General features: G+C 44.0%; 1 protein-coding gene across 2 annotated transcripts; it reads right to left on the reverse strand.

The window, feature by feature from the left end:
- LOC142281415 (uncharacterized) lies at positions 1-26,009 on the reverse strand. 2 transcript variants are annotated; one of them, XM_075332865.1, is made up of 9 exons: positions 25,848-26,009; positions 19,493-19,618; positions 14,882-15,017; positions 13,077-13,165; positions 5,903-5,966; positions 4,686-4,774; positions 3,589-3,701; positions 1,411-1,567; positions 1-1,046 (listed from the first exon to the last, which is right to left on the reverse strand). In XM_075332865.1, exons 1-9 carry the CDS (start codon positions 25,903-25,905, stop codon positions 886-888), a joined length of 993 nt encoding a protein of 330 aa, XP_075188980.1. In that variant the 5' UTR covers positions 25,906-26,009; the 3' UTR covers positions 1-885. The 2 variants fall into 2 exon arrangements, with proteins under 2 accessions (XP_075188980.1, XP_075188972.1); XM_075332857.1 differs by having other exon boundaries at positions 14,882-15,038.
- Positions 26,010-26,656: the final 647 nt, after the last annotated feature.

The following is a 26,656-nucleotide window of genomic DNA, read 5'->3' on the forward strand; positions in this document are numbered from 1 at the left end:
GTATATACTCCGGTCAGGGACTAGAGTATATTTGTAATTTATTCCATGTTTTTTTTGTAAATTAATACCAGCAATGCTCTTCTCTGCTAATTTCCAACCACTTTTTCAAAGGTTGAAGTTGACTGATAAAATTTTTGTAACTATGAAGTATAGAACATTTTTTGCACAATTGTTTTATGCCAGAGTTCTGATGAAAACAGATGATCATGGCCAATGTGTTTTACAGCTACACTTGCGTTTGGCTTAAGAATAGCAATTTGGACATGTGAATAAGAGTTCAGAATATCCAGCCGGGATCTGGGCACAAACCATCCGCAAAATAGTCATAAACTGGGCTCAGTGTTTCAAGATCACAATGAAATATAGCCGACTCGCACACTATAGCCACCTTTTGCTGACCAGTATCTATTGCCACTTCATGATAAATAAATAATGCATTAAGTGTTTTATTTCACCCCAAAAAATACAATTCTCCATTTTTCATTAAATCAAACTATGAAAATACCAAGGGCTTATTTCTATGGCACTTAACTATAAAGAGAAGATCCAGAATAACCCAATTGGGTGGGTGAAGTGGTAGAACAAAAAAAAAAAAAAAAAACAACAACCACGATTGTAAAACAAGTGTAAAGTCTTATGTACAAAAGGAAAAATAAATTTACAAAACTATAAATAACAGTGCTATACACCACATAGAACTATGAACAAGGGGGGACCTTAAATAAAGACTATTCACAGGATGTAAAGTACTCATAAATGAACAACAATGTGCTTTCAAGTCTGTGGAAACACGCGTCTGTCACCGTCAAATGGCACATAGGTCCACACCAATAGGCCTCCATCCAGCGAGCACGGTTTACATTATGGAGGGTAGACGCCCATATGTTACCATCCAGCGTACACAGGTTCTGCATCATAAGTGATCCCGTATATAGGACTGGAAGATCTCTTTGGGTGTAGAAGAGGAGACTTGGGGCTGACACCGATCACCAGTCTTTTCTCCGACATCTGTTTACGAACGATATACATCACGCCTAGAAGTATTACTGAAGAGAGAAACCCACAGAAAATAAGTCATAACCATCGCATAAGCCGTTTTGGTCAAGTGTTCAGCCAACAGAAGACACCTCATTTTCAACAAGCCCAATCCCCCGAATATCTACTGAGCCAACAATCAGCCATAGAACAGCCAAAACTACTAACGTAACATGGTCGGCTGCTCAAGCCAAGATGGGCGACTGGTAGTTGCCTTCTGGACATTTGATGGTTGGAGTTCTAAAGGCTATACTCAACCCAAATAGGAACGCATTTGAAGCCATCCAACTGGCCAGGATGTCCCCCAAAAAAGCCTGGCATCTTCCATTCTTGAAACAGAACAGAGAAAATAAGCATCATAATTACGCAACTCACCAAGTACACAAACTACAAGTATCGCTATCGTTAAAGGCGCCAGTCGACAGGACTCTCCATCCTTACGCAAGAAAGTCTCCATACAATAACTTGGCTCACTGCTTCCAGCAGGACAGAAGGCATCTTCAGGACACATGATGGGGTTAACGTCTGGACTCTGCGCACGAGAGAAGACATCTTATGAAATTATATACAAAAGTGAAGCCACAGTCTATGTACATGACTTCACGTTTGCTTCCTTTTGTTCACATTACACTCAAAAACCTCTGGTTGTAACTTTTAGACTCTTTTCACCATCCTATACCCAATTTTACCAGCCATATAGAGACCACAATTTCCAGATGGGTCAAGAGAATCCAGAAGGGACATTTTTCCAGACTCACACATCAATGTGTCGTGACCCTAGTATGGACTTACGACCTGAATTGGGAAGCCTCATATTTGCCCATAAGGCTGCAGAGTTTAGCTCTAGAGAACTGTGGCCAGTCCAGACATCAAAGTCTGTGCAAAGTCCGGTTTCCCACATACTTCTTTACGGATCCAGGTCTACAGATTTCCAAGGGTGCCCCATTACAGTTCCATAACTCAAGGGCCTCATATATCAAGTGCTTTATGCGGAGCAGTGCATCAAGTTTCCATCTGAATCCATGAGAAACAGGATGACTATGGAAGCCCCAACGGGGCCATTCACATGTATATTGTCAGCCACACTTCAAGATAAAAAAAACAAACCACTACTGGTGTAACAGGCGAGAGTACACCCATAGTCCATCCAGACTATACCTGTGGTTAAAGAGAGAGGGGAGCCAGCACGATCTGAAAATGGCATACATCATAAAAAGTGCAAATTCACAGATTTATTCCAACTGTACTGTAATATAAATGAGATTTTTAGCAAATAATTGATCAATTCTTTGAGCCACCCCTGCCAACGCCACGGCAAATCTCAATAGGGGGGTCCTACACTATATTCTGTATTTCATGTGCCATGCGGTCTCCTAGATGAAGTTAAAAGCAGAACCATGATGGAGCACACATACCTGTAACCTGTATATAGCCGCTTCTATGTTGCAAAAGAGGCAATTGTGGATAGAGGCCAGCCCAGGTCCCAGCATGTGGAGCAAGCTATACACCTACCAGCACTATCTCAGAACTGACCCTCCCAGTGCCAGACAGCAACCATTGATAAAGGCGGACCAGATCCAAGTATGGTGCTTAATTAGCTTTATCTAGGAGGCCGCACGGCACATGAAATACATAATATAGAGTAGGACCCCCTTATTGAGATTTGCCGTGACGTTGGCAGGGGTGGCTCAAAAAATGGATTATTTGCTAAAAATCTCATTTTTTTATTATAAGTACAGTTGGAATAAATCTGTGAATTTGCACTTTTTATATGATGCATGCCAATTTCAGATCATGCTGGCTCCTTTTTTCTGGGGGTAAAAGTGGCCTAGGCTAGATTATATTCCTGGGGTATAAATTGGCCTAGGCCAAAATGTACCCCTCTTTCCATATTATTCCCCCATCAGTAGTGATATACACAAGAATTACTTAACTGTATAACATTTTATTGGGTATTCAGCTTTTTTTTTTTAGTTTTTACAGCATTACGCCAAACTTACCAGACAAAGTTTGGGAGCATAAAGAAACATACATAAGTAACAATATATAACATTAACTATGCAGTCATGGGACAGCGCCATCTACTGTCAGCTCAATGTAAGCAGTGAACTAATTTACACCCCTGGGTATAGGGCTTATCCCCTGGGATATACCGTGGCTTGGTCCAGACTATACCCGGGTTCCACGTTAGATGAGTATATTCTGGCCTGGAGGGGTACAGTTCGGCCTAGGCTATTTGACACCTCGGGGTATAGTTTGGCCTAGTATAGTTAATCCCCAGTGTATACTCTGGCCTGGGCTAAACTATACCAGACTTAATTTGGGTTGCTACACTGGGACAAAGGCCAGACAGCCCAAGGAGACACTCAGCATCAAAAGTGAATTACTCCATCCTACAGAATTCTGGGGGTTTTTTTTGGGGGGAAGGGGGGGAATCTAACAGAAAACCCAACAGTATTCACTGGTGGGGGAGGGGTGGGGGGGGAACTAGTATAATGACGCCCATAGTGAGCGGAAAACTGGATCTTCTCCCCCTTAAGACCAAATACTTACAGGACAGTAGTGATCTTTAGGACATCCTTCACAGCGCTCTCCTCCCCAGTTCACCTGGTAGTCACCATCACGGCAATACTTGCAGCGATCGTCACCATGTTCTTTATACATACCTAGTGTTAAAGTAAGGAAGGCGTTAAAATAAATCTTCAAATCTGTTTATAGGGGGTGAGAGTCCACTCTTTAGGCCGGGGTCACACATGCGTATGACTCGTGCGAGAATCTGATCACACTGCACGGACCGGCCACCTTCTCTTCTGCCAGGAGCGGCTCCGCTGTATGTATTTCTAGGATGCTGATCCGCTCCTGTCAGGAGAGATGCGATCGGTCCAGGCAGTGCGATCCGATACTCGCACGAGTCACACGCAAGTGTGACCCCGGCCTTAGATAAAGAACTGCTTGGGGAGGATTGACTAAGCTGGGTGGATGCTGGGAGTGTCTGCATTACTATGCAGTTATGTATTCTTTTTTCTATCATGTAAGAAACGCCTACATTTATGCATGATATGGCCATATTTCTGAAGACTATAAAAAGATTATTCTCATTAAAATCATTTGGAGAGCTTTGGAAATCACATGCCTGTGTACTTCTCTAATTCTCACCGATGCCATACAATGAGTCCTAGAAACTTTTAATTGAAGTGAGAATTACTTCAACACTAAGTAGGCGAGGAATACATATATAGTACAGGGGAAGATACCAGGCTTATTCTCAGATATAAATTAGTCATCCTAAATGGTGTCCACACACATAACGAGGCGGAACCAACAATTGTGTGTGTGTGTGTGTGTGTGTGTGTGTCTCTCTCTATTTCAATATACAAAGGGGAATAAGCTGGTGCCAGACTCCTCTGGCTATCAATGCTTTTTTTTACTGCAAGGAAAAAAAAAAAAAAAGAAGAAGAAAAGAGGATCAGGCATGTAGAAATCCAACATGCCCAATCTTTAATCTCACCCTGACAGTTGACCTCACAGGACAGTGAGATCGTGTATCAAACATGTATGGATGGCCATGAAACAGAAAAGCAAACCATGATCTGTAGAGTTATGTCCCCATAATTAATGATGCATCAATATCCACCCGAGTGCGTATTTACCGGGATGACACAAGGTGCACTCTACCGAGCCAACCTCCAGAGACTCCTGCCCACCAGGGCACGTTATGCAGTGGGTACATGAGGATGTGCTGCAGACACAAAATAAATAGATCGTAAAATATTGGTTGTAGTGCCTCCAAGGACACAAAGTTAAATGGCCAATGAGCATCCAGCTATCTTCAGGGAACTGCGACATTCTTTATTAAAGTGACGGAATCCATGAAGGAGCCATAACACTTAAAGGATATTCCCACATTAACAAGTGATCATCTGGGACCCCAAGAATCCTGACAACGGGGCACTGTCCACACATATGCACTTGCCACTACATTCATTGTCTATTAGACTGACAGAGCAGAGTACTGTACTCCGCAATCTCCAGCAGTCCCATAGACAATACAGTGGAGGTGCTCAGCAGCTGCCATAGCGCCATGCAAACGGGGCACTTAAGAGCCCCATTGGGGTCCCAGTCATCAGCTACCATGATGGTAATAATAATTTAATTACATTGTAAGGATTGAGAGAGTCCTCCAGCCACCAGGAAGTGACCACATATACATTATTAATTATTTGTGTAATATAATATTATTATATATATATATATATATATATATATATATATATGTGTGTGTATCTATACACTGTGTATGTAATAAAAAATATATATATATATATATATATATATATATATATAATGTGTGTGTGTATATATACACTGTGTATGTAATAAAAATATATATATATATATATATATATATTAGTGTAAACAGATTTAGAATGCAGTACATATGAAAAATATCTATATATCTCTCACATATGATATATAGATATTTTTTATATGTACTGCATTCTAAATCTGTTTACACTAGATATGTGTGTATTATATATATATATATATATATATAGATATATATAGATATATATATATATATATATATATATATATATATATATATATATATATATATATATATATCTATATATATCTATATATATATATATATATATATATATATATATATACACATACATACACACACACTGTGTGTGTAATACAAAATATATATATATTATATATTTTTTTTTTATCTATATATCACACACATACACACACTATTCAGCCAGCATAAATAAATTGCATCTATGACCATTGTAATTCTCACAAAAGCCAAAATTTAAAAGCGAAAAAAAGAGACAAAGAAAATAGGTAAAATTACTTGCAAAATGTGTCCTCCGGACAGGGTTCACACCGCAATGAATTCTGTGCAGATGCAAAGTGACCTTAAAAAGAAAGACAGACAATGAGAAATCATTCTAGCGCTCAATGTCAGGATGCTGCTGGCTGGCAACAGGAATTTTTATCATGTCAGTTTTATAGAGCACTAGCTGTAGTACCCAGGCATTGCCCGGGATAGTAACCGTCTCATTCCCAGTCTGTCCGTCTCTTTCCCCGTCCATCTGTGTCTGTCTTTCCCTGCCTGTCTTTCTCTGGTCTCTTTCCCTTTCTGTTTCTGACTGCCTCTTTGATTGTCTAGCTCTGTCTCTCTCTCGCTCTCTCTCTTTTTCCCCTGTCTCTGTCTGTATCTCTTTCCCTGTCTGCCTCTTACTCGGTCTGTGCCTATGTCTGTCTGTCTGTCTGTCTCTGTCTGTTTCTATCCATTTCCCCACTGACCTCTTATTACCTCACACAAAAGCTTCTTATACTATGAATGTCCTTTGTCCCTATAGCAACCAATCACAGCTTTTATTAATAACCTTTAGCTCACAGCTCCATTCATTTTAATGGAGGCAGGTTTTTTTGGAGAATAACTAAAGTGCAGGGTTACATTTTCCAGTCAAAACAGTTTATGACGTTCCCTGAGTCACATGGGGGCGTCTGTGCAATATTTCATGATTGTAAATGCGACATTCGGATTCCTTTAGTGGAGACACACACACACCTTTATATGATAGATTTCCAGCTAAGATGAACACTGGCTAATATACAACATTGACTTTTTCTCTCTCACCATATTGCTGACCACTCCTGTGAAACTTTCCCATTATCCTCTATTTCTGGGTGATCATCAATTTACCTTACAGTTCCTGTCCTGCAACTTTGATTAGTATCCTGTATATGCGGCTTCAAGGAGATGTTTAGATTTTAAAATTTGGTGCCACAGCATTATATTAGACCTTTTTGACCTGATGATGCTGGTGTAATTACTTTGAAAAATTTCAGAATATTACTGTATAATGCTCAAATTAAGATGAGCATTTTGAGTCCATCTATACAGTAGAATGAAATAGCTCAGTCGTGAGTCCAAGTCTATTTACACTTCGCCCATCCAGCTTGACTGACAGTTGCAGTTTGTACCGAGGAAGTGAGATATCAGCAACAACAGGGAGGAGGGACACTGAGGAGCCGTCATTCAGGTAGGTGGGTGGAGAATAAGCATAAACTTTCAGAAAGGTTTTCTGATATATTGAAAATACATAAGTACACCAGCCTCATTTAAGTAGCATCGAAACATGGAAAAACTTTCCAACAACTTGTAATTGTTGGTGCATGTTCAGTTTGAGACACCAAGAAGTGAGGAAAAAAAACAAAAAACTAAAAACCATAGAATCATGCAATCCAGCATTTAACAAAATAAAAATTATATAAATCTTTAATATATTTAAAAAAAATATCCAAAACAGCATAATGGTGTAAAACTAGACCTACACGTTTCAAACAATATTATAGGCAGACTTACACCCTGACTAAGAACATGTTTGATCGAAACGCATTAGTTTGTTTATGCAACTTTGACTTTTTATATATTTTTTAATGATATTCAAATAAAAAAAATAAAAAAAAAATAGTGCTGAACTGTGGGATCCTGTGGATTTGCGTATGTTCCATTTCCTGGTAGCTGTCAGACGCCTTATACTTCAAAGAGTTTTCTTTATTTTCAAGACTATGAAAAATTGTAGATTCACATTGAAGGCATCAAAACTATGAATTAACACATGTGGAATGAAATACTTAACAAAAGTGTGAAACAACTGAAAATAGGTCTTATATTCTAGGTTCTTCACAGTAGCCACCTTTTGCTTTGATTACTGCTTTGCACACTCTTGGCATTCTCTTGATGAGCTTCAAGAGGTAGTCACCGGAAATGGTTTCCACTTCACAGGTGTGCCCTGTCAGATTTAATAAGTGGGATTTCTTGCCTTATAAATGGGGTTGGGACTATCAGTTGTGTTGTGCAGAAGTCTGGTGGATACACAGCTGATAGTCCTACTGAATAGACTGTTAGAATTTGTATTATGGCAAGAAAAAAGCGGCTAAGTAAAGAAAAACGAGTGGCCATCATTACTTTAAGAAATGAAGGTCAGTCAGTCCGAAAAATTGGGAAAACTTTGAAAGTGTCCCCAAGTGCAGTGGCAAAAACCATCAAACGCTACAAAGACACTGGCTCACATGAGGACCGCCCCAGGAAAGGAAGACCAAGAGTCACCTCTGCTGCGGAGGATAGGTTTATCCGAGTCACCAGCCTCAGAAATCGCAGGTTAACAGCAGCTCAGATTAGAGAAAAGGTCAATGCCACACAGAGTTCAAGCAGCAAACACATCTCTAGAGCAACTGTTAAGAGGAGACTTTGTGCAGCAGGCCTTCATGGTAAAATAGCTGCTAGGAAACCACTGCTAAGGACAGGAAACAAGCAGAAGAGACTTGTTTGGGCTAAAGAACACAAGGAATGGACATTAGACCAGTGGAAATCTGTGCTTTGGTCTGATGAGTCCAAATTTGAGATCTTTGGATCCAACCACCGTGTCTTTGTGCGACGCAGACAAGGTGAACGGATGGGCTCTACATGCCTGGTTCCCACCGTGAAGCATGGAGGAGGAGGTGTGATGGTGTGGGGGAGCTTTGCTGGTGACACTGTTGGGGATTTATTCAAAATTGAAGGCATACAGAACCAACATTCCTACCACAGCATCTTGCAGCGGCGTGCTATTCCATCCGGTTTGCGTTTCTTTGGACCATCATTTATTTTTCAACAGGACAATGACCCCAAACACACCTCCAGATTTGACTAAGAAGGAGAGTGATGGGGTGCTAAGCCAGATGACCTGGTCTCCACAGTCACCAGACCTGAACCCAATCGAGATGGTTTTGGGTGAGCTGGACCGCAGAGTGAAGGCAAAAGGGCTAACAAGTGCTAAGCATCTCTGGGAACTCCTTCAAGACTGTTGGAAAACCATTTCCGGTGACTACCTCTTGAAGCTCATCAAGAGAATGCCAATAATAATAATAATATATAATATATAATATATATATATATATATATATATATATTATATATATATACACACACACACATATATTATTAGTAATATATATAATATATATTAATAATAATGTGTGTGTATATATATATATATATATATATATATATATATATATATATATATATTATATATATATATATATATATATATATATATATATATATATATATATATATATATATATATATATATATATATATATATATATATATATATACACACATATATACATACATACATACATACATACACATACACACACACACACACACATGAGTTGGTCAACTTACCCCCACTCCTATGGTGTTTGCATGTCTGATGAATGTTATACTGAATGTACTGTAAATATGGAATGTATAAGTGCTGCTGCTGGAGAATACACGTTGGCAATGCAGCAGTCGGCGCCACCTGGTGGCTGAGTGTTTAATGTACTTTATTATATACTTCTAATGTTTATTTTATAGTAAGTTGATAATATGATTAATATTAACCGTCTAGTAGGGCTGAGCGGACTGAAGAAGTCCGGATCCGCACGGCTGTGGGCTGAGAATACCAGCCCACAGCTGGCTTTATCTTGGCTGGAGATGAAAATTAGGGAGGACTGCACATCGGGGTTTTTTTTTTTTTTTAATTATTTATTTAAAAAAAAAAAAAACCGCATGCGGTTTCTCTCAGGCCAGAGTCACACTTGTGAGGGACTCGCAGGAGTCTGACATCGCATCACCAGCACAGCCGCACATTCTTATGACAAGAGCGGGCCACATGTGTTTGTCTACACGCACGCTCACCATACTGACTCACAGACACTTGTACTCCATTCCCCGCCCACTGGCCATTCTGGCGCCTCTGATGGGTTGCAGTCAGCTGACACTCAGGCTGGGGGCGTGTCTAAATGCAACCAATTACACACGCCGGTGGGCGGGAAAACAGTGAATATTGAATGGTCGGCTCCTGAAGGGAAAAGCGTGACCCGGAAGGAGTTTGCTGCCATGACACAGCCTCAGGTGAGTGCACCGCACGCGCTCCTACCCCCCTATCCTTCCGCCAACGTTTTTAATCTCTCGATTCTGGTCCTCATTGATTTATATGGGCACCTGATTCCGGAGCAGATCGGGGTTTGTTTTTTCTTTTTAATTGAGCAGTGATCCACCAGTCCAGGTTTTTTGCCAGTCTGAGCAACTCTACTGTCTAGTTGTGGCAGGTATTTCCTGCGTACTCAGAGTAAAGGTGGGAGGAGTGACAGACGGCCGGGGGGGTTGGCTGTAGAGACAGGCCAGAGAGATCACTTATGCAGTAGGGCTCCTGGTGTGTAGACAGTGCTTTATACCTTGGGCCCGTCGGGGAACCCAAAGGTATTCTACAAGTGTCCGTAGCTTACGGCTCACCTCGTTATGGGCTTAGAAGAGTCCAGGGACTAGACGGACGTGCCCAAGAGAGAGTTACATGGAACAGGCATAGAGAAGTCGAGAGGCTATAAGCCGTCCGAGGCTGCGATTGGACACAAGTAGCCATGGAGAGAAGAACAGGGAGGGGAAGTGGAGGCTTAGGCCCGGTACCTTAATGACTAGGTCCCAGGCCAGATAAAGTACCCGAGAAACAGCGGCAGCAGACTTGGATGTAATTGACCATGTCTATCATAAAAGGTTGACAAACAAATTAAATTAGGTTAGTTTAGCTGTAAAAGACACTGTGTGAGGTGTTGCTCCACCACATCTATAATGGTGACCGGCTTATGGTGAGGTGGATGCTTTCCTGAAGACTAGAGTGTTGCACCCCCCATCCGGGATGGACTACAAAACACAAGATTTTACCGCAGAATGAGTGTGGAGCCCCCTCATCCTGGTGTTGGCTCTCCTCTTTACTTATTGGAGCAACACGCACGTGCACAAAAAAAACAAATTAATAATATATATGCACACATATTGGACATAGTTTAAAAAAACCCTCAAAAAAATGGGCCTGACAAAGTTGTTGGCACCTTTCCAGAATGAGTAAACTTTGTTTCAAGCATGTGATGCTCATTCAAACTCACTTGTGGCAAATAACAGGTGTGGGCAATATGAAAATCACACCTGAAGCCAGATAAAAAGGGGAGAAGTTGACTCTTTGCATTGTGTGTATTTGTGAAACAGTAAAAGCACAAATAACAGAAAGAAGATAACTGTCTGAGGACTTGAGCACCAAAATTGTTAAAAAAAACAAACCCCAAACTATCACCAATCTCCAGAGATCTTGATGTTACTTTGTTTGGTGGACAAAATAAATCAAAATGTTTACAACCCATGGCACTGTAACTAGTCTCCCTGGATGTGGATGGCAGAGACAAATTGCTGAAAAGTTGTAACGCAAGATAGTCTGGATGATGGATAAGCCGCTCCAACCAAATTCCAAAGAAATTCAAGCTGTCCTGCAGGCTCCGGGTGCATAAGTGTCAGCGCGAACTAGCAGTCCACATTGGTGTGAAATGAAACACTATGGAACGAGACCCAGGAGGACCCCACTGCTGACACAGAGACACAAAGCTAGACTGCAGTCTGCCAAAATGTACGTGAGTAACCAAAATCCTTCTGGGAAAGCATTTTATGGACAGATGAGACCAAGAAAGAGCTTTTTGGTAAAACACATTGTATTGTTTACTGAAAATGGATGAAGTCTACAAAGAAAAGAACACAGTACCTACAGTCACATATAGTGGAGGTCACAGATGTTTTGGGTTGTTTTGCAGCTTCTGGCACTGTGGGCCTTTGTCTGTGTGCAAGACATCATGAAGTCTGAAGATTACCAATGGATTTTGGGTGGCAATGTAGAGCCCAGTGTCAGAAAGCTGGGGTGGCATCCTAGGTCATGGGTCTTCCAGCAGGACAATAACCCCAAACATACTTCAAAAAGCCCCAGAAATGGATGGAAACAAAGTGCTGGAGAGTTCTGATGTGGCAGCAATGAGTCCGGATCTAAATCTCTGACACCGGTAGAGAGATCTTAAAATTGCTGTTGGAAGAGAAGACGCCTTCTAATATGAGAGACCTGGAGCAGGTTATAGAGAAGAGTCCGAGATTCCAGCCGAGAGGAGAGGAGCTTGTGGACGGTTATAGGAAGTGACGGATTGCAGTTATTTATTCCAAAGGGTAAAAGGGTGTGAAGCAAAATATTAAGTTAAAGGTGCCAACAATTTTTTTGTCCAGCCCAATTTTTGGGGTTGTGTGTGAAATTATTTCCAATTTTTCCCTTATTTTCTTGTTTGGGTTTTTTTTTTTTTGTACCAATACACACAAGACATAAACGTGTAATTGTAATAATTGTCTGGGAGAAATGTAACTTGCTGGAACAATTTCAAAAGGGTGCCATTATTTATGGCCATGACACACAAGAGATTATATATACACATACACATACACACAAAACACACACATATACATACACACACACACACACACATACACAACTGACTGTGGCATATTGTTCATTAAAGCAACATCACATGGTTTTTGGGGTTTTGGTTTTTTTTTTTTAAGTGACATTTTTAGTTCGTATCCTCCGGTGATACAATCATAGTCTTTCTTGACTATTTTCCTTAAATTTTTCATTTTCACCCAAGACAGACATATTTATATTTCTAGTCATCTGACTCCTAGAAAACAAAACACAGAAAACAAGACAGAAGTGTCACGGGATCTATTGCTTTGGGGTTTTTTTTTGTGTGTGCCATATTTAAATAAGATTTATAAACAGGCAGAGTCCTTTGAGAATCATCATTTGACTTTCTGTCCGGCTTTAAATATTGAGCTGTATGTATATGTTCTGTATTGTACTCCGGAGCTGCATTCATAATTCTGCTGTTCATTAGTACATATATTGGACAAATTAGTTGAATAGTATGTAAATACAGGGGGCAGTTACTTTTTCCTGGTATATGCTAGTCTACTGTACAGTTTCAGGTGTAGGCTACAGATCACATTGGCGCGCTCTGTTCAATACTGCACCTATGGGGAAATTTCAGATTACGGTATGTAGACTAAATTGATAAATAGGGCATTAGTGTGTATAAAATAGTGCATGTACATAAGATCTTACCTTTTTCACACGGCATACAAGATACAGATGCAGTCTCATTTGCAAAATACCCAGGTTGACAAGACTGGCATAGCACACTGCTCGTAGTGCTGTATGATGAAAAAGAGAGATCCTCTAAATACAAAGAAGTTGTGTAAAAAAAAGTTTATACTTGGTGACTGGATGGAGAAGATTATATGCAGGTCATCTAGCAAAAACCAATATTGGAATGTAATACTTAATTTCTCCTGTAGTGGCCGCTGTGGGGAAAAAGTACAGGCTGCATCTTACCCTGGCAATCACAGGGGATTTCATCAATCATGTCTACTCCAGTCAGCCAATTACAAGCCAACTTCATTCCTAAAAGGGATTGTCATGATAAACCAACCCTTTAATCCTGGGTAGTTTTTGGTTTTATTATATTCACTGCTCCTGAAGTATTCATTTTTTTAGCCAAATTTTGCCATACAGTTTCAGAGACATGTGCCTTTTTATTTGGTGCTATTTTTTTGGGGGGGGGTGCTTGTGGGCGTAGCTCACAGTGTAATAAGAGCAGTCTATAGACCCACCCCCGAGGAGTCCTTTGAATCCACACCTTGTAAAGATCATCAAAATTTGCACAAAGTAAAAAAGGTGCAGGAAGGAAAGAGAAGAAAGAGGAAAAAAAAAAAAAGAGAAGAAAGAGGAAAAAAAAAAAAAGAGAAGAAAGGAGGAAAAAAAAAAAAAAGAAGAAAGGAAACAAAAAAAGAGAAGAAAGAGGAAACAAAAAAAGAGAAGAAAGAGGAAAAAAAAGAGAAGAAAGAGGAAAAAAAAGAGAAGAAAGAGGAAAAAAAAGAGAAGAAAGAGGAAAAAAAAAAGAGAAGAAAGAAAAAAAAAGAGAAGAAAGAGGAAAAAAAAAAGAGAAGAAAGAGGAAAAAAAAAAGAGAAGAAAGAGGAAACAAAAAAAGAGAAGAAAGAGGAAAAAAAAAAGAGAAGAAAGAGGAAAAAAAAAAAGAGAAGAAAGAGGAAAAAAAAAGAGAAGAAAGAGGAAAAAAAAAAAGAGAAGAAAGAGGAAAAAAAAGAGAAGAAAGGAGGAAAAAAAGAGAAGAAAGAGGAAAATCAGGGCAGCAGCAGGAATTAAAGAGCAAAACCGTGTCCACTTTTGACCTGGTGACCGGTTGTCTTTAAAGGGGGCCTGTCAGCTCTTCTGATCTCTGTTTTAGTTGATATATGTATGCACCATAATATAACAAGTCTGGAGCAAATTGCAGAAGAAACACTCACGGTACATCTCCTCTGTGATTCCTCCTGGAAATATATAAATAAAGTGACAACTAGGTGTTCCCATACCTTTGTCGATAGGGTGTCCATTCATTGCTAATAGTAGGAGTATGTGAGAAAACACATTTAATGGTAATGCATAATTAAATTTCCAGGAGGAATAACAGAGCAACTTCAGAAGTTTTATCTTCTGTATATTCAGAAACTTTTAAAACATTTAAAAAAAAAAATACTGTAAATACGTATTTACAATGTAAAGAGATTATTTAGATTAGATAATAATGTCCGCTTTCTTCTAAAAACAGAGCCACGTCTGATCATGGGTTGTATGTAGTATTAGCTTAGATCCATTCACTTTATAATGGGGCTGAACAGCAATAACACACATGCACCATGATCAGAGCTGGCGCTGCTTCTGGAAGAAAGCTGCCATGTTTCTTTCCTAACTCTGGATAGCCGCTTTAAAGATTGTTAATTCCTGGTTGAAAATGTGAAATAAATATTTAAAAAAAACAAAATAAAAAAACCTCTGTGCTACATTTTGTAAAGTTGAAAAGGTTTCTTACTTGGTATAAAGTCCAGGAGGACACGGGAGACACGTCACCTGACCACCCCGTGGCTGGTAAAAGCCTGATGAGCAAGGCGTGCAATCTGATGAATTTACACAGAAGCCATTGGAGCAGCAGAAACAAGATTCTGTATCTGGAGGAGAAAGGATTCGTTCTATATTACAGGATCCATGTGAAAGAGACAAAAAAAAAAGCAGAAAGAATTAGTTTTTTAAACCAGACCTTCAACATATGTCGTGGGCGGAGGAGGGGACGCCGCGCTCTCCCACTGCTCGGGTCCGGCTGCCGCTGCTGCTGCGGCCGCTGCTGCTCGGTGGCTCGAGCGATGGGCCGGATCCCGGGGACTCGAGCGGCGCTCCTCGCCCGTGAGTGAAAAGGGGTTTGGTTTTGGGGATTTATTGTCCGTGACGCCACCCACGGTTGTGGTGATTGTGTGGACACCACCGCTGCTCTGTATGGGGATCCCGGGAGCGGTGACAGGGAGCAGCAGAGTTGTTAGTTCTCCCCTCCGTGGGTAGGGGTTGGTTGTCCCGGGGCCCAGTGATTGGGTGGAGGATGAGGGATGGCAGGCCAGGTGCGGGGCCTGGTGAGGTGCAGGGTCGCGGGGGCAGCGCTGTGCCGTACGGCACGGTGGTACTCACTCAGCCTGAGACGGTGACACAGTTCTCGGTAAAACACACGGCTGGAAAGACGGTTCCCACGGATGGCTGCTGTTGCTTTTCCCCGTTTGCTGTTGCTTTTCCCCGGTAGTTAACGGTGACTATCTCTTTCCCTGCACCTTGTGTAATGTTGGTAGCGATGGGTTCCCACCAGTTACCCGCTCCCTGACTTGGATATGGGCCGGAGGAGCCCCTCTTTGCCCGCAGGCGCTGGCCCTGAGAAACTGGTGCCTTGGCGGTGGCGGTGTCTCTCTCATACGGTTGGACTGTTGCCTTCAATCGGGACTTAGTTGTTTGGAGACTCAGAGGTCCCCTTGACTGACGGATTTGGCAAATTCACGGCGACTCCTAGCCTTGCCGGGATCCGAAAGGCCCCTGCCAATGGTGCTGGCTTCTTTGTATACCGTTCCGGTACCGCCGGGCCACCACCCGTCCACGGTCCTTTCGGCAACCTCCGATCAGCCTCCACTGCAGACGGTCACCGCCGTCTGCTAACCTTGCTGTCTCTGTCCGGGGCACACACCCGGACCAACTTCAGGCTCTACTTCTGTCACTTTTCTTCCTTCCACTCCTTTCCTCCTTCCACTTCCTCCTCCAAACTCTCTCTCTCCTCTCACTTTCCTAGCTTCCTCTTAACTGCCTGTGTTTTCCCTCCTCCAGGACTGTGAACTCCTTGGTGGGTGGAGACCAATCGCTTGGCTCCACCCCCTGGTGTGGACATCAGCCCCTGGGGAAGGCAACAAGGATTTCTGGTCTAGCTTAGGTGTACCTAACCGGGGTGTAGGGTGTGGTGATGTCATTACCTGTGACCCCTGGCTTGCCCAGGGCGTCACACATACATTCTGGGATCATCTGTATAACTGAGGGGGGGAGCCTAAAAGGAGTTTCCCCAATTCTTTGATATCCTATCCTTAGAGTACATAACATCAGCTCATTCTATAAAGAGAGGTGATATTTCTATATATCTCCTGATTAGGAATGAGCGAACCCAGATGGTAAATTTCAGGGTTCGTATCAAAGACAGGGTGTTCGGGCTCAAACTCAAACAAGGAATTTTAAAAAGAAAGTCAGAGTGCTAATAAAGTACAGTACATTAGCCACATAATATGCCCTAACTGTATTCTCAATAATGACATTCTGCTACTGAAGGCGACCACAAGACCCGATGTTTACTTGTTGTGCCCCTAACTCTAAGATGTGAAGAGCCTACCCCAAACAAATCCAATACTTCAGCTTCTATGTATATACAGTGTGTCCACCCATATCCTGTCGACCGCCATTAACTTGAGAACGGCGGCAGCTATAGGAATAGAAGTGGTGTCTAGGTATAGTAAAGTAGCCATGCGTTACGCAATGAAACCACCTATAGCGCCACCTGGTGGAAAATTACGGAGTAAGCAATTTTATCTCGAAAACGGAACGAGATAGAGAAAAAAAGTGAATTAAAAAAATTGTAGGGCATCATCAATTCAATACGAATCGACACCTGCCATACAAACATGCTATGGTATGAAACCCATGAGCCCCCAAAACAATGAATGCTGGTCACGCATATGGCGCTCATTTAACTTTGATGCTCAAAGTGTCCCCTGTCAGCTGCAATGCACCTCTGGACTCTGCACAGCATACTGTATCTTGCTGCACGTTGTGCAATATGGTAGGTGACACGTTTGCACAAGCATCTGTGATACGTCGTCGTAGGTCCTGCAATGTTGGTGGAGGTGTCGCATACACCTGCTGTTTGATGTGACCTCATACCATTTAAATAGTTGGAAAGAAAAAAAAAAAAAAAAAAGCTGCATGTGGCTTCTCATATCTCTTGTGTTTCTTGATACACAGCCACGATAAGCACACGGCTGGGGGCTTCAGCCTGTAGCCATATGCTTTATCTGTGCTGGGTATCGTAATATAGGGGGACCCTATACCAATTTTTATTTATTTTTACTCCAATCTACAGTGACCCGCAGGCAAGGTCTGTGATTGGCTGCAACCAGACACGCTGTCACATAGGCCGTGGGCCCTGTCTGACTGCAACCAATCACAGACTCAAGGACTGCCGGTGGGCGGGGAAAGCAGTGCATATGCATGAAGATAAATGAGCGGCCCAGGAAGTAGAATGAGCGGCCGGGAAGTAGTTACAACTGTACTGGAGACTCAGCAAGGCCGGTTTCACACATCCGGGCATTTTGCCGCTTTGCCGGATCAGTCACACTCCAGTACAGTGCAATACAGTACAATGGCATCGCGGCAGGCTCCGGTCACATGACAGCATGCGATGCCATTGTACTGTATTGCACTGTACTGGAGTGTGACGGATCCGGCAAAGCGGCAAAATGCCCGGATGTTTGAAACCGGCCGTAGTATAACGTGCTTGCTCCAATACCTTCTACCACCAGATTCTGGTCCCCATAGACTTATTGGGGACCGGTGTCCAGCCAAATATCCAGGACTTATTTCAGCACACTGATGAAAAACACTGCATTTTCTCTAGTACAATAAAAAAAAAAAATTTCCATGGACGTCTAAATGAGGTCTCAGAAGTGCAGTCATGGGGACACGGATCAGATTATCTTCACGTTTAGTCAACAGTTACATTTTCCCCCCCTCAAAGTCCCCCTGGCCACTCTCTATAATGAGCGCTATTGATAGTTTTGTTTTTTTGTTTTTTAATCCTGTCATGTACATATTTCTGAGTCACAGGACCACAAAAAAAAGGGGAAATAACACAAATCAACAGCATTTTCCTACACCGAGAACACCACAATGAAAACATTTTGACCTTCTATATTATTGTATGAAGCCTCCTGATCTGTGGGACATAACTCACATAACGTACAGGATGGGCCCTGGCTGGGGACCCTCTTCTCGGGGCAGTGTGGAAGTAGGGGGTCTTAGTGTTAACTTTGCTACATTTCACTAAGCGTAAGCTCCCTAAACATTTCAACAATTTCTGATTTCCAGTCTCTCTTTAGACTGGCTGTATCCTGTAGTCACATCCTCTCGAGGGATTGCCCACGCTCTGGGCGGCTTGCTCTGCTGGCGGCGGCACCCCCTCTTTCTTTACCATGCCTTGTACTCACTCGGAGGCTCATTCCTTACTGTTTACCCTTCTTACAATCACCCGAGTCACAACTCTGTTCACCTCCGGCCTTTTTGTTTGCTCCCTCAGGGGACGGACACTCCCCATTGTCTCCTAGTGACTGCATTTTGCTGCCTCCTCATTGGTCAGTTTGTCCTTGCCCTCCCCTGCGGTGCCATCTCTGTGTCACCAAGCCTCTTCTCTTGCCTCGCTACAAGAGCGGCTCAGGTCTAAAGCAGAAATTTTCCTCTCCTTATGGACGGGCACAGTTTCCTCTTCCCAGGACTGTCACAGAGGCATACATAACACTCTGTAGGTCAGGACAGTGACAGCTAGGCCGCATCCCTAACTCGTCCCGTCCTTTTTGTGCACCCACACGAAAATAGTGTCTCTACTGAAGCCCCTTAGTGTTCCCACAGAGATTAGTACCCCTTTAATGGCCCCAAAGATCCTCCTCACACACTATGCTGCCCCCATTGTAAACCAACACATTTTAATATCACATAGGGTCCAGTCCCCTCCAACATGTTGCCTCCCCACTCCACCAGCAAATATAAATAAATAGAAAAAGTAATAAAAACACACCCTCCCCCAACTACAGCATATTTCCTTAAGAAGGAGAATCAGAACAAAACATTTTCAATGATCTTCAAATACAAAAAACAAAACAAAACACACAACATCGTAATATAGAAAATCTTCAGGTCTATTTTGCATCAAACAAAAAGCTCAGACCCAATAAACAAAGTATTTTACAACTGCGAGGGGGCGCGGATTAGCTGCAGCGGTCACTGATGGACAGGACGTTATCACTTCAAATATATGAAGATGGGGGTCCTGACCCCCCTCAATCGACATATCTTTACTCACCATTGTCTGAATGTGTTCCGGGGGCGCAGGCCCCACAGTCCGTGGTATTTACTGTGGTGCAGTTGGCATCAGTCGTGGAGGTTATGGGAGTGATGGTGGTGGGGAGCTGGCACACGACTGCCCACGCTGTGGAAGAATCCCAGAGCAAGGAAATGAGAGAAGGAAGAAGATGACAAGACGTCATTTATTATTAGTCTAAATCAAGCGATTTATATAAAGTAACATGCAGACGCTGAAAGCATGCAACAACTATTCTATAAATGGATGTAGCACAGTGTTTGTCTCAGGCACAGCAGAGCTGAGTGCGTCATTGGGTACAGCCCCTATACCTGGTAAACTTATACTTTAACTCAGTAGCTTTAGGATACAACTGTATAGGTCCTGGTGCAACCAGAAAAACGATACCTGTCTTGAAGTAATCCGATGTGCCAGCGCTGAGAAATTCAGCTTTGAACCCACATGCAAGTTAGACTTGAAGTGCACAGTGGGCGTGTCTATGTACTCAGCATGATTTAACACGCCCCAAATGCACTTCCTGGCTAATTTGCATGTGACTTCAAAGCTGTATTTCTCAGCGCTGGCACATCGGATTATTACAAGACAGGTATCATTTTTCTAGTTGTACTAGGACCTATACAGATGCAATACTTGTTTGTATAGAAAAATGGCCCCGACAGATTCTTTTTAGAGAGGCTCAGTAGAAGTTTGTCCTGGATGGTTTCATTTAAGGGAATGTCTAATCATGGACCTATAATCTGAGAGCAGGCCCACCACAATTGCTCATCTTGGTGGTATACAGTTAGGTCCAGAAATATTTGGACAGTGACACAAGTTTTGTTATTTTAGCTGTTTACAAAAACATGTTCAGAAATACAATTATATATATAATATGGGCTGAAAGTGCACACTCCCAGCTGCAATATGAGAGTTTTCACATCCAAATCGGAGAAAGGGTTTAGGAATCATAGCTCTGTAATGCATAGCCTCCTCTTTTTAAAGGGACCAAAAGTAATTGGACAAGGGACTCTAAGGGCTGCAATTAACTCTGAAGGCGTCTCCCTCCTTAACCTGTAATCAATGAAGTAGTTAAAAGGTCTGGGGTTGATTACAGGTGTGTGGTTTTGCATTTGGAAGCTGTTGCTGTGACCAGACAACATGCGGTCTAAGGAACTCTCAATTGAGGTGAAGCAGAACATCCTGAGGCTGAAAAAAAAGAAAAATCTATCAGAGAGATAGCAGACATGCTTGGAGTAGCAAAATCAACAGTCGGGTACATTCTGAGAAAAAAGGAATTGACTGGTGAGCTTGGAAACTCAAAAAGGCCTGGGCGTCCACGGATGACAACAGTGGTGGATGATCGCCGCACACTTTCTTTGGTGAAGAAGAACCCGTTCACAACATCAACTGAAGTCCAGAACACTCTCAGTGAAGTAGGTGTATCTGTCTCTAAGTCAACAGTAAAGAGAAGACTCCATGAAAGTAAATACAAAGGGTTCACATCTAGATGCAAACCATTCATCAATTCCAAAAATAGACAGGCCAGAGTTAAATTTGCTGAAAAACACCTCATGAAGCCAGCTCAGTTCTGGAAAAGTATTCTATGGACAGATGAGACCAAGATCAACCTGTACCAGAATGATGGGAAGAAAAAAAGTTTGGAGAAGAAAGGGAACGGCACATGATCCAAGGCACACCACATCCTCTGTAAAACATGGTGGAGGCAACGTGATGGCATGGGCATGCATGGCTTTCAATGGCACTGGGTCACTTGTGTTTATTGATGACATAACAGCAGACAAGAGTAGCCGGATGAATTCTGAAGTGTACCGGGATATACTTTCAGCCCAGATTCAGCCAAATGCCGCAAAGTTGATCGGACGGCGCTTCATAGTACAGATGGACAATGACCTCAAGCATACAGCCAAAGCTACCCAGGAGTTCATGAGTGCAAAAAAGTGGAACATTCTGCAATGGCCAAGTCAATCACCAGATCTTAACCCAATTGAGCATGCATTTCACTTGCTCAAATCCAGACTTAAGACGGAAAGACCCACAAACAAGCAAGACCTGAAGGCTGCGGCTGTAAAGGCCGGGCAAAGCATTAAGAAGGAGGAAACCCAGCGTTTGGTGATGTCCATGGGTTCCAGACTTAAGGCAGTGATTGCCTCCAAAGGATTCGCAACAAAATATTGAAAATAAAAATATTTTGTTTGGGTTTGGTTCATTTGTCCAATTACTTTTGACCTCCTAAAATGTGGAGTGTTTGTAAAGAAATGTGTACAATTCCTACAATTTCTATCAGATATTTTTGTTCAAACCTTCAAATTAAACGTTACAATCTGCACTTGAATTCTGTTGTAGAGATTTCATTTCAAATCCAATGTGGTGGCATGCAGAGCCCAACTCGCGAAAATTGTGTCACTGTCCAAATATTTCTGGACCTAACTGTAGCTGCTGTATAAATATAGTATTACGTGTTGAACATCCAGATGTTGAACTGTGCATGAGTATGTGACGCCCTGGACCCCCAGGGGTCACAGTACACTAACACACACACACACCCTCCCCTGGTTAGGTGACACCAGTCAAACAGAAACCCTTGTTGCCACCCTCCCGGGTCTGATGTCCACACCAGGTGGGGCGGAGCCAGGCAGTTGGCCCTGCCCACCGAGGAGTTCACAGGCCTGGAGGCGGGAAAAAGACAGTGGAGTTCGGAGTAGGCAGTGAAAGTGAGAGGAGTGAAACTGTTGGTGTCTGGGTTGGAGCCCAGGCATATTCAGCAAGGTCGGCAGACAGTGGTGGCCGTCTGCAGGAGTTGGTGTAGGTCAGCGGAACCGTGGGACCGAACCGGGGAGCAGAATGAAGCCAAGCACCAAGGAAGGTTACTCAAACCCCGACCAGGCTCGGAGCCGCCATAAAGGTCGAATTATCTGATTGCGGTCTGGACTTCAGGGGTTCATTCCCACCTAAGTCCCATCAGAAGGCAACAGCCCAACCCATCCGGATAAGTGCCAGAGATCCAAGGGCCAGCGCCTGTGGGAAAACGGGCTCTCCCGACACGTACACGCCGGGGAGCGGACTACCCGTGGGAAGCCATAGGAGTCAAATACACTTACACAGGTGCAGGAAAACGACAGCCGCCATCAACCCATCCGGGGAAAGTGAGAATGTCGCGGGCGGAGGAGGGGACGCTGCGCTCACCCACTGCTCGGGTCCGGCTGCTGCTGCTGCTCGGTGGTGGCTCGAGCGGTGGGCCGGATCCCGGGGACTCGAGCGGCGTTCCTCGCCCGTGAGTGAAAGGGGGTGATTTGGTTTAGGGATATTGTCCGTGACGCCACCCACGGTTGTGGTGAGGTTGGTGACACCACCACTGCTCTGGACGGGGATCCCGGGAGCAGCTTGGATGTTGGTTCTCCCCTCCGTGGGTAGGGGGGTTGGTTGTCCCAGGGCCCGGTGATGGGGTAGGGATGGTTGCAGGCGGCTTATGGGGCCTGGTGAGGTGCAGGGTCGCGGGGGCAGCGCTGTGCCGCACGGCACGGTGGTACTCACTCAGCCAGTAATTCACACGGAGTCTCTGGTCAAACAAACGGCTGGATGGACGGGTCCCACAGACGGCTGTGGTTGTTCTCCCGGCAGGTTGATGGTGACTGCCTTTCCCTGCACCTGTGTTGTGCGTACGGTTCCAATGGATTCCCACCGGTAACCCGCTCCCCAGCTTGGATGGGTGCTGAAGGAGCCCCTTTTACCCGCAGGCTCTGGCCCTGGGAACTGTAGCCTTGGCAGTGACAGCGTTTCCAGTTACGGTGTGAGCTGTTGCCTTCAATCGGGTCTTGACTGCTGGGAAACCCCGGAGGTTCCCTTCGCTAACGGATTTGACCAATTTTACGACGACTCCTAGCCTGGTCGGGGTCCGTAAGCCCTGCCGGATGGTGCTGGCTTCTCTTTGCTCTCCGATCCGGTACCGCCGGGCCACCGCCCGTCCACGGTCCTTACGGTTCACTCTAATCAGCCTCTGCTGCAGACGGTCACCACCATCTGCCAACCTTGCTGTTCCGTCCGGGCCACACACCCGGACGCCTTCAGTCTCCTCTGCTACCACTTCACTCCTCTCAACTCCAAACTCAACTCTCTACTGAACTCACTTCCTTTTCCTGCCTCCAGGACTGTGAACTCCTCGGTGGGCGGGGCCAACCGCCTGGCCCACCCCTGGTGTGGACATCAGCTCCTGGAGGAAGGCAACAAGGATTTTGTGTTTGGCTTCGGTGTGCCTAGCCGGGGTGTTGGATGTGTTGGTGTAGTACCTGTGATGACCTGGCTTGTCCAGGGTGCCACAAGAACACCGCAGCCGGCTGTGGGCCCCGTCCATCCAGCCGTTTGGTTTACCAGAGACTCTGTCCTTCTGTGTCTGATTGAGTACAACAGTGCAATCCGGCATCGCGCTGCACCGCAATGTTGTACCCGCGCCCACGCTGCCTCCCCGCATTGGCACCTGCACCTATACCTCCTCCCTACATCCCAACCGGGGCCCCGGGACCAACAGCCCCTACCAACGGAGGGGGTCAACACTTCAGCTGCTCTCCGCCATCGCTCCCGGGATTCCCCGTCACCAGCAGCGGTGGTGCCCATTATCACCACAAACCGTGGGTGGCGTCACGACCGACATCCCCAAACATCCCACCACTAACCTCCCCTTTTCACTCGTGAGCGAGGAGGTGCTGCTCGAGCCCCGGGTCCGGCCCCGTGCTCGAGCCACCGAGGAGCAGAAGCACCGGACCCGAGCGCCAGCGATCCCAGACGAGCGGCGTTCCCACCCCTCCGCCCGCGACAAGTACATGAATTAAAATCATGAGAAACTACTCAAGCTGGGGTACAAAACCTCCCTCCCACTCTGTATGGCGCCAAGCCATCTCCTGTTCCCAACATAGGGGACACCTCTCTGTCTCCATCATATTTTATGATGGATGTGAAATGCTTGACTGCTTTCATGTCTGTAAAACTACATGTAGATAGCCATGTGTAGCCACCTCCATCACCTTTCCATGGAGTGCTAATTTGTGGAGTAGGGAACATCTAGTCTCCATAGTGGAAGTGGGAAAAAAAACAAACACTTGAAGTATCATGCATTTATGAGATTTAGTGCGGAGAAGTTTCAAATAGGAATGCCCCCTTTTTGTGAGCGTCGGGGGTAGTACAAACGGGAATGCCCCCTTTTTGTGAGCGTCGGGGGTAGTACAAACGGGAATGCCCCCTTTTTATGAGCGTCGGGGGTAGTACAAACGGGAATGCCCCCTTTTTGTGAGCGTCGGGGGTAGTACAAACGGGAATGCCCCCTTTTTGTGAGCGTCGGGGGTAGTACAAACGGGAATGCCCCCTTTTTGCGAGCGTCGGGGGTAGTACAAACGGGAATGCCCCCTTTTTGTGAGCGTCGGGGGTAGTACAAACGGGAATGCCCCCTTTTTGTGAGCGTCGGGGGTAGTACAAACGGGAATGCCCCCTTTTTGCGAGCGTCGGGGGTAGTACAAACGGGAATGCCCCCTTTTTGTGAGCGTCAGGGGTAGTACAAACGGGAATGCCCCCTTTTTGTGAGCGTCGGGGGTAGTACAAACGGGAATGCCCCCTTTTTGCGAGCGTCGGGGGTAGTTCAAACGGGAATGCCCCCTTTTTGTGAGCGTCGGGGGTAGTTCAAATAGGAATGCCCTCTTTTTGTGAGCGTTGGAAGTAGTACAAATAGGAATACATTTTTGCAGGTTTTGGGAGTAGTATAATTTGCCAACATGGCTCTTGGGTTAAAAAAAACAAACAAAAAACTTTGGTCACCACTAGTGTAGAGGGAGAGTAATTGGAGGGAGGTACAGGCTACAAAGCCGCTAGGCGAGGGGTCCCTTCATACAGAATGGTTTCAATGTTGCATCAGACGATGATATTGGAGGTCAATCGGCGCAGATTACTTATTTACATGTAGTATTGATCGGTGGGTGTTTAATACAAAATATTTTCCGTCTTACACTTTTCAGACTTGTTGAGAGCTCTTCTGCGGTTTATATGGGGGGGGGCTGTGCCGACAATCAACGATGGCTTTTAATTTTAAGCGTGTGTAAAGATACGATATGACAAGTGTTTGTCCAATACAATATCTGCGCGTGCACAGAGAAGACGGGAGAAATCCAGCAAATCTAGAGACAACGAAACTCGAAAGACTCATGTAGCAGAGCTGAGATTGTTATGTGTTGCCTGCAGTTTTACATAGGACTGCAATCAAAAGTATAACTGAAAATCTCAAAACATCTTTGTATACAATATCCAACATGTTTTAAGCAAAAATTATAAAATGGAATTTAAAGGTGGCAGCACTCACCTAGCAGGAGGCACAGAGCCGGGGTCCTCCAGCGCAGTGTTTGCAGCGTAGCCTTCATGTCTACACGAGCATGTCCTCCGCCTGGACCCCCGTCCTCATCTATCAGTGACTAGAAACTCTGAGAAAAACTTCCTCCTTCTCTCCCTGCAGCTTCTCCTGGATGTGAGTCACCACCTGACTGAGATCATGTGCTGGGCTCACAACTCCTAACAAGCTGAAGAGCCTCAGGATTGGGGCGAGACGGATCCCTCCCCAAAACCCCTGTTTCTCCAGATAGCGTGGGGTTATGCCCTCAATGACTCTTTGACGCTGAATATTTTCTGTGCTCAAAAAAATGCAGCGTCTTAGGCTATGTTCACATGTTCCATTTTTGCTGCTTTTTTTTTTTGCTGCGTTTTTCCCATTGTTTTCTTTGCAAATAAAAAGCTGCTTTTTACAGTAGCAGCAAAACCTATGAGATTCCAGAAACCTCATGCATAAACACTTGCTGATATGGAAAACTGCTGCGTTTTTGAAAGAGGAGGGATGTTAATTCATTCATCGCATAAACTGACCCGTAGTGCATGTCTGTAATCCGCAATGAGTCAATTCCTCCAGAAGGGGCGCTGAGTTTTACTTGCAGATTTTACCTTTGGACTTAGGCTATGTTCACACTGGGTGTTTTTGCTGGGTTTTTTTTAGCATGCTTTTTGCTGCTTTTTTTTAGCATGGTTTTGCCTTGGTTTTGCTTTGCCCTGACTTCTCATAAACGTTGCTGGGAAGTCAAATGTCAGAAAGTTCTGACAACAAAACTGCACCAAAAACGCGAC

This window comes from Anomaloglossus baeobatrachus, chromosome 1, assembly GCF_048569485.1.
Source record: "Anomaloglossus baeobatrachus isolate aAnoBae1 chromosome 1, aAnoBae1.hap1, whole genome shotgun sequence".
In the NCBI taxonomy this organism is placed as follows: domain Eukaryota; kingdom Metazoa; phylum Chordata; class Amphibia; order Anura; family Aromobatidae; genus Anomaloglossus; species Anomaloglossus baeobatrachus.